Genomic DNA, 20326 nt, shown 5'->3' on the forward strand with positions numbered 1-20326 from the left:
CTGTGCATCAAGCAAGCAACTCTTACCTGTGGGTCGGAGAGCCGGGAGAGGTCGGGGTACAGGTAGAACTTGATGCCCTCAGAGGCCCCAGGCAACGTGACCCCGCGTATGAGGAGGATCAGAAGCATGACGTAAGGGAATGTGGCGGTGACATACACAACCTGTCCAGGAGAGGAGAGGACAGAATCAAGAAGGGGTGACAGTGACTGGCTTATTCCACCTGGTACAGCGTCCTCCGGGTCCGTCCACGTTGCTGTGGATTACAAAAGGCCCTTCTTTTCCAAGGCTGACTGGTATTTCACGGCACGTACAGACCACGTTCGCTTCGTCCATTCATCTGCAGAAGCCAGTCACAGAAATAATGCATGATTCCATTTATGCGAGGCACCTAATATAGTCGAATTCATAGACTCTAAGGGTGGAATGGTCATTGTGGGGAGCTGAGGGAGGGAAAATGGGGAGTCACTCAGCACAGGGCATAAAGTTTCAGACAAGCAAGATGCACTTGACTTGCCGGATAGTGCTGTGCCTGGAGTCAGCAACCCTGCACTGCACACTTGAGCATTTGCTATGAGGGTCGCTCTCATGCCAGGGGTTCTTACCATAACACAACACAATGCAAACAGAATAGGAAGAAAGGATGATGGGGTGGGCCATGTGGCAAGCCCAGGGAAGAAGGGCTTCCCAGTGCAGCCCCCAGCCTCGTCCTCACCACCGTCCCCTCGGCAGCTAGGGTTTGACCAGGGTCCACTGGATGCCTGCGATGTGCTTGATAGCGTGCTCACTGAACATCCTGGACCACAGCCCAGGGAAAGAAACATGTATCACAACCTGGTACACGTAGAGCTGAAAAGGAAACTGTAAAATAACACTTCATGTGTAATGCATGCTAACATTTTCTAGCAAACTCTGTTTTGGTGTTTTTTTAGAAAGCTGGTCATGATCCTCTAAATCCATTTCAGAATTCATTAATAGGCCAAGACTCACATTTTTGAAAACCATGGCTCTTAATGAAATTCGAGTTTTCATAGCCAAAGATAGGATAGGATGAGATAAAGAACACAAGAAAAGGGAAAGGAAGGGGAGGGGAGGGCAGAAATTTATTTGGGGCGGGAAAGACCCAGTGTTTGCCTGGAATGCTCTGGGCCTGGCCCTTTCGGAGCCAGGTGATGGACCCGGTGAACCCGGCAGAGCCTTTCGGCTGGCAGGTTCCAGGTAAGAATCAAGACCGCGAAAGACGCAGAGACCTTTCCTGAGCTCCCTCGCACAGGAGCTGCCTGGAGGAGCGAGCAACGCCTCGCTGCGGTTGTTCCCCGTTTCAGAGAAGTTAGGGCGTCTGGGTTGTAAATGACAAAGCAAAAATTTAAACCCCATCCTAAAAAACAGAAAATTAGAATGAGCAGGGGGTGGTGACAGGGTCCTGTGGACACAACCTGGAGGGCTGGATCATCGTGCCCAGACGACATGATATCCCCATCTACAGCGACGGCAGCCTCCCCAGCATGCTCACGGCCTGCCCTGCAGTTTCTGCAGCCCCGTTTCCAAATCAACTGTGGGCTCAGTCAACACGTCCTACAATCAATACAAACAGTCTCTTGCTGTCATATATAATGTAATTCAGAAAAGGTGCCTGCAAGTCAAATATATGAGAGGCCAGCAATCAATATTAATAACAATAAAAATAATAAGAGGCCAGCAATCAATAGGGCTAGATGGCGCCTGTACAGAGAGCGAACAGCGCTATAAAATCTCCAGTTTCACTTAGTGTCACAGGCAGCCTCTATGACAGATCTTCAGCATTTCACATAAATTCTTTATTCTTTGCCTCTAAATAAACCCCTCAATCAGCTTAAGTCTATAAAAAGTCAGGATGAAGCTGACTGCTTTCATTTAATAATTCCCACTTTTGTCTCTGTTGGGTGTCAGAAGATTAATTATCTAGAATGCCTAGGAGCTGACCTGTTTTGGGCTGGTGATATTTCTGGAACTTAGCTATCTTCACTCCTAAAGAACCTTACCATGTAAAAGGTAACCACAACTCAAAATCATAGAAATTTGTCCTTCACCTGTGGGACCACCTTGATGTGACCAGACTTACTGGTTGTGATGTGTCCCGTCCACATTGAGTGGGCTGGGCCACTGGTGTGTCCTTAAGGGGCACACTTAGAACCTGGCCAGGCACACCCTTGCTGTGGCCACACGGAGCAGCCTCTCTGCAGCTACTGCAGTGGCATCCCTTATTAAATGGCCGGTGATCATGTTGAAGCAATTCCATTGCTTAAAGTTCTAGATCGATGCTCTGCTTCTATGTTACCTTTAGAACTACACTCCCTCCACTGGTGTCCACACATTCGTTTTTACATTCCTTTCATAAAACCACAAGGGAAATAAAATATTCAAATGACTTGCTCAAAGACCACAGTGTAGGCAATGAATTGGGCTGCCAAAACGAAACCACTGGCTGCCAGGCATTCACCTAGAAAAAATCATTTGTAAGCCGAGGTTTGAGCCTCCAGCCAGGGTACAAAAGGTGGTTTAGGGGCATCATTGTGAAAGTCACACAAGTGGAGAGTGGTATGAAAGTTGAAATGCAACGCTGAGGACAGCTTTTATCTGTCCCTGGTCCTAGCTCTCCAAAACCTTCTTCTAGTCTGTTTTCTATCTTTGGCCATGCCAGGCACTTGGACATCCTCTTTGATGTTTCCTGAGAACAGCTGTATACTGTCAAAACTCTACAGATTTAGTCTTCAAGGGATTGCACATAAATGACCTACAGGCTGCCACTCTCCCCACCCCCACCCCCACCCCCACACTCTCGCCAGACATCACTAATTGATCACAGCACTCTTTGCAGCTAAGACTGGGTGGCCACCATAATCAGCTGTGATGAAACTCATCCATCTGCTACACTTGGTCTAGTTCATGTGTTGTTTGTGCATTCTCAGAGTTTCCTGCAGGTTGACAGAATGCTAAGACCTAGGTCTCGTCCTCAAGGACATGTACACATGCGGGAATGACACTCCTGGAGTCACGATACCACACGAGCAGGGTCAAACAAGGCAACGAGGCTATAGAACAGGTTGGGAAAGCACTTCCAGGGTCTCTAAGAAGGGATGCAGCCTTCTCCTATCTGCAAAAGTGGGCTGAAGATGGGTCTCCAAAGATAAGCAAGGAATGGAAGAGGCTGAGTCAAGCAGGGAAGATACAGAACTAGCCAAGGATGCAGAAACGGGCACAGAGTATTGACCCTGCGGACATCTAGGAGCTTCCAGGTTGTCACCCAGGTGCTCAAGCTGGAGTTAGTCTCACCTCTTCCCTCAGCTTCCCCCACATTCAATCAGTGAGCATGTCCTGCCAACAGGCTCCCCAGCTATATTCTGAAATATACCCTGTCTTCACCTCCCTCACCAGGGCCCGTCCCCTCCTCTCTTCTTGGTACTGACAGCCTGCCCTGTCCACACTGCAGACGAAGGTTCAAAACCGCTACGCTGGCATGTCTCTGCCCTGCTGCTCTGGCCTAACCTCCCAGCCTCACATTCACAGCGGTGGGACATGTTGAAAGGGCTGGGCTTTGAGTCAGATGACCCCAGGTTCAAATCCTGGCTCTGCCCAGCTTGCCGTGTGACTTGGCTGGTCTCCACCCTTCCCCGGCTACCAGGTTCCCTGCTGGGGGAGGCTTCTTAGGCCTCCCTGTCTTTTCTTGGCCTAGCCTTTGTCCACAGGGTCCACCCCCAGCTCCTCGGCCACCCAGGGTGTCCGTCCCGCATCTGAAACCCCACGAGGCTCAGGACTCTTCCAGTCAAGAACCGACTGTCCGATCTGCCTTAAACATCTGGGAGCGGGGGCTCAGAGCGGTCCATCTAGCACCCTCTGTCTCACCACAGGGGCTGCCCACATGCTGCGAGGAGGGGGAGCTGCCATGTCTTCCCCGACCCCACCCCACACCCATCACCCGACATTCCTGCATCCTCCCGCACCTAAGGCTGTTCTCCTGTCTTGTAAGTTTAAGATTTATAAAGTGTAGGAACTTCCTGTCTTTTATTCTCGCTGCTGTATCCACAGCGCCCAGAACAGTGTAAGATACATAAGATGTGTTCAAGACTATCTGCTGCATGGAAAGACAAGTGAGCAGGCCGAGATGTGGGACTCCCGGAGCAGCATGCAGGTCTCTGGGAACAGCGCTTTGTGCTGTGTCCAGATGAGATGCTGGAGCCACAGAAAATGGGATCCAGAAAATTGGATCCGATTTTAAGAGGAGTGCTTATAAATAAGGACACGAGGGATTAGGTTTTAAAAGACGGACCAGGTAAGATACAGAAGGCAGGGAAGTTCAACGGCAAGGTGCTTCCTGGCATACTCAAGAGTCCCTTTCAAGACATCTGAGGCCCCAGATTTGTCTGAAAGAGGCAAGAGGCCACAGCAGGGCTCGGGCATTATGCTAAATCATGCAGTATTTGGTGATGGGCATGATAAGGTCTCTGACAAGGTACCATCAAGCCTGGCTGCTCCTGGCCACTGCCAGTGGTGGCTCAGACCCAGAGAGGGGGCCGTGGGGAAAGGAGAGCCCAATCTGTCAGAACTCTCAGGTCCGTGAAAGGAGGGCTCACTGCCCAAAATACACCCCTTGGTTAAGAAAGAGGTTTTTAGTATTGTTTAATATACCCTTTCAGCAGGTCAAGCCTATCTGAATATAAAGGTTAGCATAATTGGTCGTAATTATACTGTATCCTGTTTTAATTGACCCTAATTGCTCATTTGCATCCTAATACTGGAATTGTGGGTGTTTCTCTCCCTACTTCCAGGACATAGCTATTTATTTCCTAGCAGGGAGATTGTCTGATCATTGGGAAGGCCACAAAAGTTTAGAAGGACTGTCCCATCCTAAGTCTCCAGGATAGCAGGGTCAGTTGGGAAGCTGAGTGTTACTCAAAAGGCATTTGGAATGCAGGTCAGTGCAAGGGCAAGGACCTAGGACCACAGGGCCAGTGGACCCCACGTGCTAGGCAGCTTGGGCAAGTTCGGTCTGGCATTTCACCATCTACAAAGAGGCAGGGATAGAGTAACCAAGCTTCAATCACTCATACCTTTTTCCCAATTTTTTTTCTATATACATGTATCAACTTTGTATTTACTTAATATTTTCTGTAAATCAGTATACTATCTTATTTCAAATAAATATATGTAATGAGAAAATTGTGAATTACCACCATAAACAAAAAACTATTATCTGTTACAGCAAATAGAGAGTAACCACAAAAATAAATGTAATGAAAATAAAATGTAATTAAACTCTAGCAAAGGTTCTCAGTCTGAGCTGTGCTCTCTGTCTTTGTTCAAAAGCAAGAGCAGCAAGTTCCAGAGAGGTGCTGAAGATAAACCAGGACCTCACCATAGGTTTCATCCTAAGAGACATGAAAAGGGAATAACTGTCTCACTATGTGATTGAATATTCTTTAATCTGGGTTTGCACATCACTGAAATCATCCTGTGGGCCACCAGTAGAAAGAATCTTTCTGTATTTGTGGGAAATACCAGATGGATGATTTCTGAGGTCCTTCCCAGCTCTCACAGTGTTTTCTAAGAGAACAGTCCATTGTCAACCAACCATAACCCTTTCCAAAGGACCAGGACTCCCTGGAGCTATCCAGGGTCCTGACATGGATTTGGGCTGAACCTTTTGTGAACTGGCTACCCAGAGACATGGAAGACGCTGCTGTTAATTGAGCACCTACTGGATGCCAGAGATATTTCACATAGTATCTCTAATTGATCTGTATGCCATTTGAGTAATTTCTTTCCCCCATTGCAGAAACACCCTCTCCGCACCCCCAACCCCACTGGATCCTAAGAAGGGAAGTGGCTTGCTCTAGGACACAGCTGGAAGTGCCTGGAAGTCTGCTCTCTCTACCACACATGCTGCACTCTTGGCTGAAAACCTGGCCAGATGTTGCCATCCTGTCTTCTCTTCTGGCTGTTCTTAACCTCAAGTGTCCAGCTCGCCTGACGTTTGGGTGCAATTCATTATCACCCACTACCCCAGCCAGGGGAACACTGCACTCCCAGCTCTTGTCCACACCCCTCCCAGCTGGCCTTGCCTCTGTCTCTGGGGCACATCTGGCCATCCCATATGGCTGGAAAGCACAGTAATGAACAGCCAATCCTTACATAGTCTTTCTTTTGAATATCAACAGATTTTTCCCCACTTTGGTTTTCTAAAGACCACTACCTGAATATCCAGAGAAAACACACTAGTGGTCACCAAATAGTTCATCATAACCTCCACTAAGATATTACTGATCTTTGGGAATGAGGAACTAGGAGAATGTAAATCTGAGGCGGGCAGGCCACCATGGACAGACATATCTGGCCTCCCTGCGATTTTTACTGTCATTAGAGGGGTTTTTCTAGAACATTCTAATAGAAATAGTGAAAGTAAGGAAAACCTTTCTGTTTTAAGTAACCAACTTCTACATAAGTAGAATCATATTTTCACAAGAAAATAATGGTAGGTCTTCAGGTAGGTTATGGTATTTTAACAATGCAGCGGTATTTCCATGGGGAGCTAAAGTTATAATTCTTGTGCAACGACAAGTGGCTTATCATCAGCTGTCAAAGTTAGCCCATGTGTGGAGGCTAGAATAACATAACAAAATGGTGGCCTGCTGTGGGATCCGTGCTTCCTGGCACCACCCCTGGCGGGCTGAGGAGGCAGAGAGGGACAGTGTGGACGGACAGGACTGGAGCTGGGAGGCAGCAGAGCGAGGGGAACAGGCCAGCTCTGTCCACGTTCCACCTCAGCTGGGCGCCCACAAGCCAGGATCTACTCTCCCTCTTCTGCAATAACAAAACCCCTCGTTTTCGACTGGACCCACGGCCACCTACAATAAAGACAGCATGTCCCAGCCTCTCTTGCAGGTGGTGTGGCCGTCTGACTGCGTTCTGGCCAACAACATGCAAACAAAGGTGCCAAGCACGACTTCCAGGTGATGTCCTTAGAGGGAAGAGTTGTAGCCCATCCTTCCTAGCTTGCCCTCCCCACAGGCTGGAACAGAGACAAGGTGACAGCAATATGCTGAGGAAGGCAGAGCAACAGGACAGGAGGAGTCTGTGTCCCTGAGACCAGGCAGCTCCCACTGGGACTGTCATGCTCGAGAGAAAGAGACCGTCCTGTTTATGCCATTGCTCTCCAAGGTCTCCATTACAAGGAGTCGAACATGGAACCTAAATAGCCTCTGTGATCTGGGGTAGGCCCTGTTCCTGCTCTGAGTCTGCATCATTTTTGTTAAGCGGAGGCACTAGCCTAAATGATGCACACTGTTTGTTCCCTTGCTCAGATGTGAAGAGAAGATTCTGCAGACACGTTGAAGATCCGGAAGGTGGACTATTGAGAGTGACCATCCTGGAGTCAACCAAGAATGGCAATAGAGTCAAAGTCTCCAGAAAGGTCTAGACCACGAGTTACCGAAAAAGTTAGAAAAGATCTGCCAAAGATATCACCACGCCCTGGGAAGTCACAGTTTCAACCTCCTCTGCCGCAATTTAGAAAGGGGCTGATGGGCCGGCACATTCTAAGCCGGTGTGTGCCTGGGTAGAAGGTCCGTGAGCCCTTCCCGAGCTTGTGCCTCCCTCACCTGTGAGACAAGGACAATGCCTGTTTGAAATGATGACGTGAGCATGGCTAAAGATCATTCTGCTGAGCACCCGACATGACAGCGCTGCTCAGTAACTAGAAAGACTGATGCCTTTGCTCGCCATCACAGTGCAATAAGCAACGCCCCTCCAACCCAGCATGTGAGTGGCCTTGGCCGCAGCACACCCCATGTCTGAGGGTCTGAGACTGCAGGCGGAGAGGCTGTGCTCAGCCCCGTCTCAGATATAAGGGGGCAGGAAATGGCTCCTGAAATCCTCATGGGCTCTTCTCCCTGATAGGTGGGGGTGGCTGTCAACGTGGTGGCAGCAGGAGGCTAGTGTTAAGAGGCAGTAATTCGTTGGCTGGGAAGATCTGGGTGAGTAGAGTCCAAGAGAAGAACCACCTCAGGACGGAAGGGAAGCACACATGGCTGCTCTGCAGAGCCACGGTAGCCAGGCCCTGGGACAAAGGAAGGGGGAGGAGAGAAGGACAGCCAGGGGCCAGCCAGGGTGGCCACTGGGGGTGAGCGCCCTCTCTGGAGTCCCCACTCCAGCCAACAGCTGTGGCAGCTGAGAGGCCACGGTGCGGAGGGTGCTCAGAGGGATGGGAAGAAACAATACCAGGAGGAAACCAGGAAAGACCAAATTCCGATTTAAAAGGCTAGAAGGCACTTTGAAGGCTGAACTGAAGGGAAGGCTGGGCCCAGCTGCACCATGGCAGACAGCACATGCGAGGGGCGAGTCCTGCAAAGAGAGCTGATGGGTGCAGGGGAGACGCCAGAACAGGGATCACCTCCAGCCTTCGTGACACACCAGGAACCTGGTGGGGAAGGAGCTGGGGCACTCCCCATTGAGGGGTCTGTGGTTGCTGGGGTTCCCTCCAGCTAATGGAGGGAAGGTTGCTGAGACTTCTCAGACCCCAAAATGCCACTCCTGGTCCAGAGAGATCACTAAGGAAGGATTTGCCCCTCTGGGCATCTTTGGGGGCTGGGGCACTGTGGGCAAGAAACCAAACAGGAGCCTGGGGAATGGGGTCACTCTTTCTTCTCACTGATGGATAGGACAACAAAGATCACCCATGGTTCATTCCAACCCCTGAGATTCCAAGACTCCATTATTTGGTAATCAGGGATTCCTGGTTGGAAGCAGAGGGCACAAAAGGGAAAAGTGCTTCATTCAGGAGAAATGGAAGATCAAGAGAGCCCTAATAGCAACAGGACTAACATTTACTGCCTGCTCTGTGTGCCTTACTCTTATGGTATCTGATTCTAAACGACAGACCTAATAGTAACAGGACTAACACTTACTGCCTGCTCTGCGTGCCTTACTCTTATGGTGTCCGATTCTAAACGACAGAAGTTATTATCATTATTATTCCCATTTCAAAGAGGTGGGAAACTGAGGCACACAGAAGTCGAGCATTTGACCCAGGGTTGCACAGCTAAAAAAGGGCAGGATTCAAGCTCAGACCCATCCAACTCCAAAGCCTGCACTCACCCCTGCACAGACCCCTGGGGAGTTCAAGTTCCCCTATGATGCAACCAAGTTCATCTCACCCATCTTCCTGTGTTCCCTGAACAAACCCTGCACTTCCCCCCCCTGAAAACCTTTGCTTTCATCCCACCCTTCACCTGGACGGTCCTTCTTCCTCTCTACCTACCTATATCCTGTCAACCTTCAAGACCAGTTCAATCGCCATGTCTTCCAGGACTCAGCGCTGGGCACGCTGGCGGGATGAAAGACTCCTGTTACAGCCCGCAGCACACTGTGCAACACGGCACAGGGGCGCAGGGACTGCCTGGGCTTCAGGAAACTGAAGGTCAAATCCAGCCTCTGGCCCTTGCTATGCATGTGACTGATCTGTGGCGAGTCACTCTTCCTAGGCCTTGGTATTCCCTCCCACAAAGCGGGCTAATAGCACAGCAGGGGACATAATCCCTTCGAGCCCGGGCTCCTACTCTGTGAAGTGTGGATGACAGCTCCCACCTGTCATGGTGTGTGAGAACCAACGAGCCAACGTCTACACAGCACCAGGCATAGTGACCTGACACACCGGCCCTCGGATACAGCGGCCCCCCCTCCTTTCACGTCGCCCCATTTCATTCTGCCCTGTCGCACCACCTGGCTCTCTCTTGGCATCTACTCAAGGGGAAGGGCCTCGTTCATCTTTGAGGCTCCAAAGCACTTCTCATGAAGACCCACGCAGACCGTAAAAAGTGGATGAATGAATAAACGCAGACCTTGGAAATCCAGTAAGACTGAATGGAGCAGAGCCAGATCTAGTCCCACGTGCCTGCAGCAGGCTTTGGTGTAAACGGTCTCTGTTATCATTTCAGCCCCTCCCTCTGAGGGTAAAGAACTCGGCGCTGATTCCACTTTCCAGCCAGCCGTTCACTGAGCCCGCTGTGCGCCAGGGGCCAGGCAGAGTCTGCGAGCACACCGGAGGACGCCGGTCCCGGCCCTCAAGGGCATGCGAGCTGCCCCTGGGACAGACTCGCGATCTGCGGCCCAGTGGGCAGCGTCAGGAGCGCATCCTGCAGTGTCGGGTGGGCAGTGCCGGCGGCAGTGGGGTGCCAGACAGCTCCCCCTGGAGCTGGGCCTTCAAGGGGCAACAGCCTGTCCCTGCTGCTCTGGAGTCCTGTTCTAGAATGTTCTTTTTTTTTATTTTTATTTTTTTATTTTTCTACTTTTTCTTGTTTTTTTTTTTTTTTTTTTTTTTTTAGGAACCAAGTTTTCTGCTATTGTTCTAGAATGTTCTGTGTGAACAAATTCCCTAAAGCAGGAAGGACTCAGGACACAGAGCATGCAGAGTGCTTCAACCTGGGAAAAGTCACCTCCAGGGAAAGAAACAAGCTCTGCATGCGAGGATAACAAGATACTTAAATAGCATCCACTCTCATTAAGATGGTCAAGCCCAATTTAAATCCTTGTCCACAGGATATCTAAAAATCACCAGATGGGAGAGTCCAGTGTTTAAGCCTATTTCATGGTGAATTAAGATTAGCCAGGGAGGCAATGCTATTGATTTTTACATAGCTCTACCACAAAGACCACAAAAAATGAAAACAAACCCCAAAATAAGCCCAAGCAACATAAATATTCCACGCAGTGCCCAGCCAAGCTTACACTGGTATTAGGAGCTATTATTTACTGCCTGGAAAACATACTTGGTACCTTGGCTAACAATGATTTAAAACCCATCCATCTCTCTCAGACTGGAAGGCTGGTATCACCATGGTGACCAAAGGTACCATTAAAGCGCACATCCCCAGGTGAAGGTTTGCCAGCATGGGGGACGCTGTTGGATGAGAAGCACCACCCGGTGTCCTCTTACTCTCTTAAACACACTCATGGTGACGGAGGTGTGGAGACAGGGAGCCGATACTCAGGACTGCACCTGCAGCCACGAAGAGCAAGGCGCTGCGTGCTGCTGGAAGCATGCTCTGCTCTCAAAGGCACACTCTGCTCCCATCCAGCCCTTGGCCATGGGCCAGTGGGCCTTTCCTGGGCCCTTCCTCTAGAGTCCCAAGTGGCACAGATCCCCCCAGGCCACCTATGCTGGTGGCAACACGCTCCTCCCAAAACCGCTTCGTTCCTTAGCAGAAGAATCGATGCTCACCTCCTGCAATGACCTCACTGACAGCAATCTGTCTTCTGCCCTCTCCCTCTACTCTCCACAGAGGACAGCAGGGCTTCCCAAACGGCCAAACCTGATGCCTGTTTAGCGCTTGCCCTTCTATCTGCACAGCTTTACAAGTTTTCTTCATTAGACTTTTCTGCTTTTTTTCTCCATGATTTATTTTTTTTGTCTCTTTCACAGGTTCATTTCTTCATGCATTCTTTCAATCAATTAATCAACCAACGAATCAACTAACTTCAACGAGCATCTCTTACGCGCCGGCGCTGCGCCTGACGCAGGAGCAGGCCCTGCCCTGCAGACAGCTGCACGGGAGGCTGCTCTCCGCAGACTTCTGAGCTGTTTCCCGAAGTCTGCCCTCTCCCCACTTCTGTGCTCTCTCTAAACACTCTTCTGGGTTTTCCCACCTACTCCTGTGGTTTGGGGAGCCACCAATGTGCTCCCAATGCTCTTCGATCCTCCTCACTAGCCTGCTGGTATCTCTTGAGTTTAAGACTCACATTTGCAATTTCCTTATGTACATGTCCACCTGGATTTCCTATGAAGACCTATAATTCCACATGCCCAGCACCTAAACCGTTACTTCCTCCCCTAAATCCATTCCTCGTCCTGTGTCTACTTCTTGGACAATGATGTCACACAAGCTACAGCCCCATGTGTCCTCTTTGATCTCAGCCTGTCTCCCCACTTCACAACCTCTTGAAAGAGAGAAGTGCACGGTCTGGCGCCACCTCCTGGCAACTCCACACTCCGCACTCCACGGAAGCTGCTCTCACCCAGCACGGCCGGTTCCCATGGACACTGCCCATGCTCGTCTCACAGCCCTGGCCCCCTGCTCCTTGTCTTGAGGCCTCCCTTTCTCTGCTTCTCAGAGAACTCCTCAGTGCCCTGTCTGCACCTTCCTCCTCCCTGCAGCCCCTAATATTAGTGCTCCCTGAGTCCCATCTTCACCCTTCCCACACTCCTCTTACATTCTCTCCCTGGCCATCCCACCTGCTCCCTGAGCTTCCAGTCCACCGTTTTGAAGATGTATGTTTTTAAAATTGTTCACCTTATTATCTCTGAAACCAGGATGTCTCCCAGGTGGCAGCCGCTATGTAGTTTCTGCTTCCAGAGTGCAAGGGACCAAGGGTAGAGCTGTTCTTATAATCGTCACTACAGTTGAGCTATGGGCTTTGTTGGTTAAATATTTTAAATTAATCTAAATTAATTGCTGTTTGATATTTAGGATGTCTTTGGAAAAGATTACTATGTTTCTGCAGAAAGGCACATAAATATCTGACAGGGTGAAATTTGACACTGCAAAGCAAATATAAATCACTAGAGAGTTGATCATGAGTCCCTATTTTCTTGCAAAGAAACAACCAAGTACTTTATGGGTCTAAGAAAAGAAGACATCCACGAGCAGAAGAAGCTATGTTACGTTGTGTTACTGCAGCACATGCAAACTGATTGCCAAACCATACTCCAGAAACCTAAGCTGAGGACAGGAGAATCTGCTAGTCCTTTTTAAGAGAAAGAAACTTCAAAGCAATAAGAGTCTGGTGCAACTATTTCATGTGTCACACAGGAATAATATTATGACAGTGAATAGCAGATTAATTGGAAGCATTTTAACTTCTGGCAAACGTCCTCCATAATTGGAAGCATTATGTACCTTTCAGTGCATAAAACAGTTGCGTCCCCTACATCAGATGAATATGGCATATTGGAGTTTCTCGCTTTGCAGGGGCACAAGTCCCTTTGAAAATCAGAAGATATCTATGGGCCTTCGCCCCAGAAAAATGTACATATCTACACAATCCCACAATTTTTATGCAATTCCAAGGGCTTCATGGATACCTAGAGGCATCCATGGGCCCCAGGTGAAGAAATGCTAACACACAACTGACAACTGCCGTTCTCTCCACATGCCTCTGTCCTGAGCTCTAAGACGTCTGACCCACCTGCCCCAGACATCTCTATTTGCACTCTTGCAGGCACCGCAGACTGCACGGGCCCCCAAAGAATGATCTCCCTCCACTCCGGCCAAACCTCTGCCTCCCACTGTATTTCCCCACCTCACCCAACGGCACTGCCACTGAGCACTCGAGCCAGGAACGGGTTCCGCCTTGGACAGCTCTGTCTTCTTTACATGGAGCCCTGGGGACTGACTGGCACTCTTGCTGTTTCTTAAGCCCATCCTCTCCTCTCCGTCTCAGAGCCGCCACCATCTTCCACCTGAGACACTGTGTTCTGCCCGTTCCCCACACCAGTTGCAGCTTGGTGACGCTCCTCTGCTCTGACTTCCTGGGAGGCCCACCTGCACCCCGATCAGCACCGCCTGCCACGCAGCCCACCCGCACGCTCACTAGGGCACCGCGGCACCTCCTCCCATTCCTCTCCCGAGCCACGCCGGCCCGCCCCGCTCGAGGACCCCACATGCTGCACGGGACCACGCCTCAGACATTTCCCTCTGTGTCTCCTTGACTTGCCGGGGTGCCTGGACCCCAGCAGGTGTTTAGTAAATGCACGCTGAGTTCATTTGAAGGCACGGGGCTCTATAAAGCAATAACATGGTGTTAAGTGCCCTGGCGAAGTAGAAAGGCAGGGCGGGTTCCAGCTCCAGCTCCGTGACCGTGAGCAGGTCACTGTCCCTCTCGGCGTGCGTCAGTGTGTCCGTCTGCACACGGGAGCGGAAAGGCCTGCTTCAGAGGATCGCCGAAGCCTGAGTGGCGCGGCGCAGGCCGGCGGCTGCAGCAGAAGCAGTGCTGTCCTCCGGGGCGGCCGGGGCACAGGGGCTCGCTCCTCACCGAGACCGAGGCCCCGGCGGGCCGGGACGCGTGAGCCACGCAACAGAGCGCGTCCTGCCTCTCAAGGCTCCCAGTGCCCCAACTGGTGTGGGTGGCGGGGCGATTACTCCACCTAGAACCTAACTCCATTTTACATATAGCCCCAAAGTATTTTTACCTAATTTTCATGTAAACCGAATTTTCCAGGAATGCAATCACCACGTGAAAGGAGGCAAAACTATACACTCCGGCACTCGGTGCTTTCCCGAGCACCAGCCGTCACTCAGCAGTCGTGTCGCCACGGCAACACCACCGCAGGTGCTTGCGCAGTGCACATGCCAGCGCCGTGTCCAGGGCGACCGTGGGCTGCGGCCCGCTGCAGCTCGCGGGGCGGGGACCGGGCAGCGCCCACCCGCCCGTGCGTCCTCGCGTGTTCCCTGCGTGCCTGAGTGTTTACACACTGAGATGCGTGCCATTTCATTTGTAAGTCGCTACCTTTTTGCTTTTCCTTGATAATATAGCTAGGCCACTGTATCAGCTTTCTGGAGCTTATCTGTGCAGGCGATGGTCTGTGAGCTGCAGCTCGGGCGGTGACGGCCGCCTTGCAAAGGCCTTGGCGTACACGAGGGGCTGGTCTGTGAGCCGCTTAAGAAGCACAAGAGCTGGGTAAAGGCCGGCACAGAGCGAGCGCTCACTTCCTGCGTGTGGGTACTGTCATTATCAGTATACTGGGCCGATCATAATTGTGACATAAAATAATTGCGATTCAGGACAAGGATCTTGCCTGGCTTCTACAAAGAGAATTATCATCGGCTCCAGTGTGCTCACTGGGGGTTCCAGTTCATTGCCCACTGGGGCTGTCAGACAGGAAGACAGCTGCTGCCGCAGCATAATGCCCGGTGTGAGGCCTGCCGGTGCCATCTCCACTTTTCCAAGATACACCCCCTGCTCAAGAATCTTCAATGGCTCCCCACTGCCCACAGGAGCTTACTCTGGTACCTGTGCTGCCCCCACTCTGAAGTCCGGCCCAGCCTACAGCTTCCTGACCCCACAGCCGTCCCCGGCTCTCTCTCCTCACCCCTCCTCCAATGGGAGGCCCAGCTCCAGCCCCCGCACCTGGCTGTCCTTCAGAGGGAAGCTCAAATCTCGCCTCTTCCGCGAGGCCTTTCTAGACCACCCTGGGCCACGGTGCCCACCTTATGCACGTGCCGCGCAGCACTGGCCGCGCCTCATCCGACAGCGAGCAGTCAGTGCAGAGCCACGCGAGCCCCACGGGCGATGAGTGCAGCCTCACCCCGCGCCACACCCAGGCTGAGGTCAGGGCGCGGCCTTACAAAGGTCACAGGCAATAAATGAACGTAGCGGTGAGACAAACACTCGCATGTTTACTGCGTGACAGGCCCATGGGGTATTCGCACGGGTCCCCTCATTCGAGCCTGTGACAGCCCAGTGAGGCGGGCACTCTCGCCGTCCCCAGCCAAAGCTGAGGAAACAGCTCGGAGGCAAACCAAGGCCGCGTCCACGGTCACGGCAGGGCAGGGCAGCCGCCCAGACCCGCGTCCCGGCCGCAGAGGCGGAGCCCGCGGTCGCTGCTCAGCCCGCCCATGGCGCATTTTCAGGGCGCGCAGCCCCAGCGGTGCTGGGCACGCAGCGAGCGCTCGGCTGGCGGGTGGCCGAGTGTTCGCCAAGCCGAGGAGGGACCAACACTTGCTGGGGGCTCCGGAGGTACCAGTGGGAAGGGCACTGGTTGGGACCCAGCTTGGCAGACCTGGGTTCAAATCCTGACTCCTCCACTAGCTGCGTGGCCTTGCGCACATCACTCAGTTCTCTGGGCCTCAGCATCTGCATTTATAAGACGGGTTGCTGTGAAGGTTAAATTAAATCATGAAAGTGGAGCGCCCAGCCTGGTGTCGGGCATGGGAGGGCGCTCCTTAAATGAAGTTCCTTAGCTGAGATGGGGGGTAACCTGAGCTTTGGACCTGGGTCTGTCTGACTCCTTCACTTCTGAGACTGCCTTCCTCGCTCCCTGCCCCCTGACCTGCAATCACCCTCCAGTGGCTCCTGCTGCTCAGACGAGGGTCTCACGCCCAGTGCTGCACGCTTGGAATCACACGCAGTGTCTCTCGCCCCGCCTTGATTTTCACTCCTCTCCCCGAAGGCAGGTTTCCCTCTGCTGTTCTCTTAGCCACTGTTGGGGGGGCTGAGGGGGAAGAGCGATTGGTTGTGTGACTGCCAGGAAATGCTGTGGCATTTTCACTCCAGTCAATCAAACGGGACCTAGCACAGGACAGGCGTCACACACTTGCTGGCTACTGGAATCAATTGGCAAGGGACCACTTACAGCACCTGCTACGTGGCTTACCCTAGGGACAAAAAAATACACGTGTTTAGGTCCCTGACTGCAATGAGTCCTCAATCAACATAAAAGAAGAAGGAAGAGAGAGGGAGAAAAGGAGGAAGGAAAACGGAGGAGGGGAGGGCGGGAAAAAGGAAGTGAGCCTGCTTCTGGCCACTGCACACGCTGCTGCTCTTCCTGGGCGATGAACTACGTCCGCACTCGCCTGCTGGCCCGGGCGCCACTGCCTCCCGGGCCGCGTCCGTCTTCATCGCGAGGAGCGCTTGCCTGTTTACCTGCCGGCTCACCCCGCAGCCGGCGAACCTGCTCAGAGTTGGACGCTGCAGTCTCTGGCACGGGGCGTGGTACGCAGGACATGCTTCATAGATATTTGCCTCCTGGGTAGGAACTTCTCCGGGGCCACGAGACTGGCGGCCGGAGACATGAGAGGTGAACTCAAGGCAGCCGTCCGTGCTGCCAGCAGGGCCGCACGAGGAGGCGGCGGAGCGGGGGCGGGAGCGGGAAGGCCTCCTGCAAGAGCCAAAGGCCGCGGCTGCGGCACAGGGCGGGGGTGGACACGAAGCCAGGTCTGCCGTTTGCCGCGCTGGGCCCGCAGCACAGCTCTGTCGCTAGAAATGGACCTTGGCCTGTGAGCTAAGCCTCCGGAGCTTCCTTCAGAGCGTTTGCAACCTGGGTGATCAGTGTCTGCTCCACGGGGTGGTGCGAGTGTCCATGGGAGACATTTCACTTAGCCAACTGTCACCTGTGTGTTCTCTCACATCGCAAGCTTGTTGGTAAGGTGAGAGGACTGAATGTGTCGTCTGTCCATCCGTCCACACAGCTACCACACGCCCTCCGCCCCGCCACCCAGCACTCCCGCCCTCTACTCCCCCGCCGCCATCCGTCCTGGAAGCACCGGATTCGGTGTTTGGCACCTTTCTGGAATGCAGGAGCTTATCTGCTAATGGGACAGACGTGTGCACAGACGGCACAGGCATGCACATGCTCAGTCTCCCCGATACGGGTGGTGGGAGGACCGGACTAGACCAAAGAGGGCCCTGAGTGCCGGGCAAGGGGTGACGGCGACGCGAGAATGCCGGAACCAGAGACTGGGCACCCTGCTCCCTGGCTGAGACTCAGAGCGGATCCCGGCCTCACTGGCCACATGAGAGGCGGAGGCACAAGCGCGGCCCTGGGAAGGCTGCGTGCAGGCGCAGAGGCCAAGCCGCCCGTGCTCGGGCCCACGGCACGCGAGGGCAACACCAAACGACAGGGGATGTATGGCGGTGGGATTTGGAAGACTATTCTCTCAGCCTGAAATAGCTGCTGCTAGAATGTCGTTAGGGCAAGTTTTGAAAACTCAGAGTAGGTGCTGTAGGTGGCGGGAGCTGCTGCGGGCTCAGAGGGAGAGTCCCGCGATGACAGCCGAATGACGGGCTCAGTCTGGCGGCAGTGGACGAGACAGCCGGGGCCGGGGGACACACAGCAGGTGGGCGCGCAGGTGACAGCAAGCAGACGCCTCTGCAACACACCAGCTGCGGCTTGGCCATCCGCTCCAAGGTCTGCCCAGGCTCACATCATCTCTCGCTGGACCGCAAATGCCCCTTTCTGCCACATCTGCCACAGCTGGCCCATGGGTCCCCCGTCTGGAACCTCACGGCCACACTGACCTGGTGGCATTGTCCCCCCACAGCCTGCTCTGGCAGCCAGGTTCATAGGACTCAAATATTCTCAGCCTGGGCTCATTCCCTCATGAGTGACCACACCCTACCTGTCATTGCACATGTCATGCTGACCTTTACAGAAGGGGAAACTGAGGCCCAGAGAGGTAAAGAGGCATGAACGGTCACAGCCAGAGAAGCCCAGGGTGGCCTGTGCTAAATCACAGTTGGCAAGCTGGGGGCAGGGCACTCCCGGCTCCAAACTGCCCTTGCTCTGCTTCTCGTCCTGCCACCTGCGTCTTCATCTTCTCCCTCCCCTCTGGAGCGGCAGGGTACGGAGCTAATGACTCTTTTGCCACCTGCCCACTGTGCCTAGCACAGTGCTAATACTCAGTAGGCACAAAATAAATACCTCACTCATTTCTGACTTAGTTTCCCAATAGCACTGTGCTTCGCCTGGCGCTGAGAGCAATGCCACTGTAATTATTTGGTGTCTGCCACATGGGAGGGTGGCTTCCCATTTCCCAGGGAGACCTATGCACAGGGGACAGCTCCACACAGCGCCAGGGCCCGGGCGGTGCTCGGTAAGAGTTAACAGCGCCTGCCTCCCGTCCTGGGCCCCACTGCACGCTCCTCCAGGCCGCCCAGCCTGGCAGAACCCCTCCCACCCGCAATCCCTCAGACTTTGGGGGGCCTTTGTGCTTCAATAAAGACGGTATTACTGAGTCGCGAAACTTCCCTCCTTTCCAAGCTGCCTTGCTGCCAGGGTTCCCACTAAAGGTGAAGCCCTGTCATTCAAGGCCAGAGAAAAGGCTGAATCGAGATGCTGAACTCTTTTGACTTAATGTCACCATCTCCTGCTCAGCCTGAGACACAGTTGGACGAGAGCCCCCAGTGCCGTGGGGGCTTTAGTGTCCTTGGCTGGGGGCCAGGACAGGCTCTCCCCGCGGCTGTGTCGCTCAGCATGCACCTCAGGAGTGCTCTAGTTTCCTCTGCAAACGCGGACACCAGCCGGCGGGCAGTCCTGCCACCAAGGCCGTTCTCCGCCCGCTTCAGCCGGCAACAAAGGCCACTTGAGGGTCGAGGGGCAGCTCTGCCCAGTTCCTTGCCCGGCCTGTTCTCTTCTCTTTCACACATCTCTCCCTTTTATTCCCCTGCCCGCCTTGCTCCTGCTTTATGCCTCATTGAACCCATCAGACACTTTATAGGGTGCCCCTGAAGAATACGTTTTCTGTGCGGGGCTCCTGAGGGTTCCCCTGCCGGTGCTCCAGCCCACCTTGGTGGCAGTGGGGGACAGTGGACCTCCCTCTGGGCTGCATCTCTACCTGGCAGCTCTGCAGCTGCGGCTGCAGCGGACATCCTTACCTGCAAACTGCTGCCCCTGCCCATCCACCAAGGGCTCCCTACCCTGATGGACTCTGGCAGCATCTCTCCATGATCTTGAGGCTTAAGCCCCAGAAACCTTTGTCTTTTCATTTGTGAAATAGTCTTTGTACCTTCCTCACAGGGCTGTGACACCAAATGGGTTAAGGCCTTGGAAAAAGGCCCAGAGGGAAGAAGGCGCCACTTAGGCATTGGCTTCACTGTGACCATGCTCCAGACCACACAGTCTGCTTAAGAGTCCTGTACCACCTCCAGTTCTTCCACTTGTTGGTGAATGAAGGAAGGGAAAGAGAAAAATCAGTTCAAGGCTCTTTGCAGATGTTTCTGTGTAAGTGTACCTGTGTGTGTGTGAGTGTGCATATGTGCGTGTGTATGTGTGTGTTTTCCTTGCCTTGGTGTCCTGAAGGTTTGAAAAGAATAAAAACAGAGCCCTAAAGCAGTGAAAAGGCATGATTCTTAAATTCCCAGCAAATCCTGTAGCTTCCTTTAAAGTGGCAACAGGAGGAGGCGGGGAAGGGGACGGAGTTGTTTCTGCAGCGCCCGCCCCTCCTAGCCACTGTTCTGGAGACCAGGAGACGAAGGCAAACCATCCATAAATCATCCCTAAGAGGAGGACAGAAGAAGGAACCAGGCAGAAGGGAGGGCAAAGAACGGCAGCCAGCCGGGGAGCGTTGTGAATGGCGTGGGGGACACCCCGACTGTCTGGTAGGCAGGGACGGCTGTCTGTAGAGGGCAGCGTGTCTGGGCCAGAGGCTGGGCCACCTATGCCTGCGCCAAAGGCAAAGGACAGCAAGGTCTCAAGATCCTGTATGGCACCAGGATGCCACCCCAAAAGGTGTCCCCGATCGGACCACCACTTTCCATTCTACGGCCACTTCTAGCCCAGTAATCTGCTAGCAGGGCTCCCCAC

The 20326-nt window shown here is 53.1% G+C and overlaps 1 protein-coding gene across 1 annotated transcript in view; it reads right to left on the minus strand.

Annotated features, from left to right (window-relative positions):
- The window catches only part of SLC6A11 (solute carrier family 6 member 11), a 124112-nt gene that overhangs the window by 69224 nt on the left and 34562 nt on the right, over nucleotides 1-20326 (minus strand). Inside the window, exon 6 of the mRNA XM_012785228.2 lies at nucleotides 27-161. Coding sequence (XP_012640682.1) covers nucleotides 27-161 — 135 coding nt within the window. The remainder of the gene's footprint in view (nucleotides 1-26; nucleotides 162-20326) is intronic.

Source organism: Microcebus murinus, chromosome 21, assembly GCF_040939455.1.
Source record: "Microcebus murinus isolate Inina chromosome 21, M.murinus_Inina_mat1.0, whole genome shotgun sequence".
NCBI classification, from domain to species: domain Eukaryota; kingdom Metazoa; phylum Chordata; class Mammalia; order Primates; family Cheirogaleidae; genus Microcebus; species Microcebus murinus.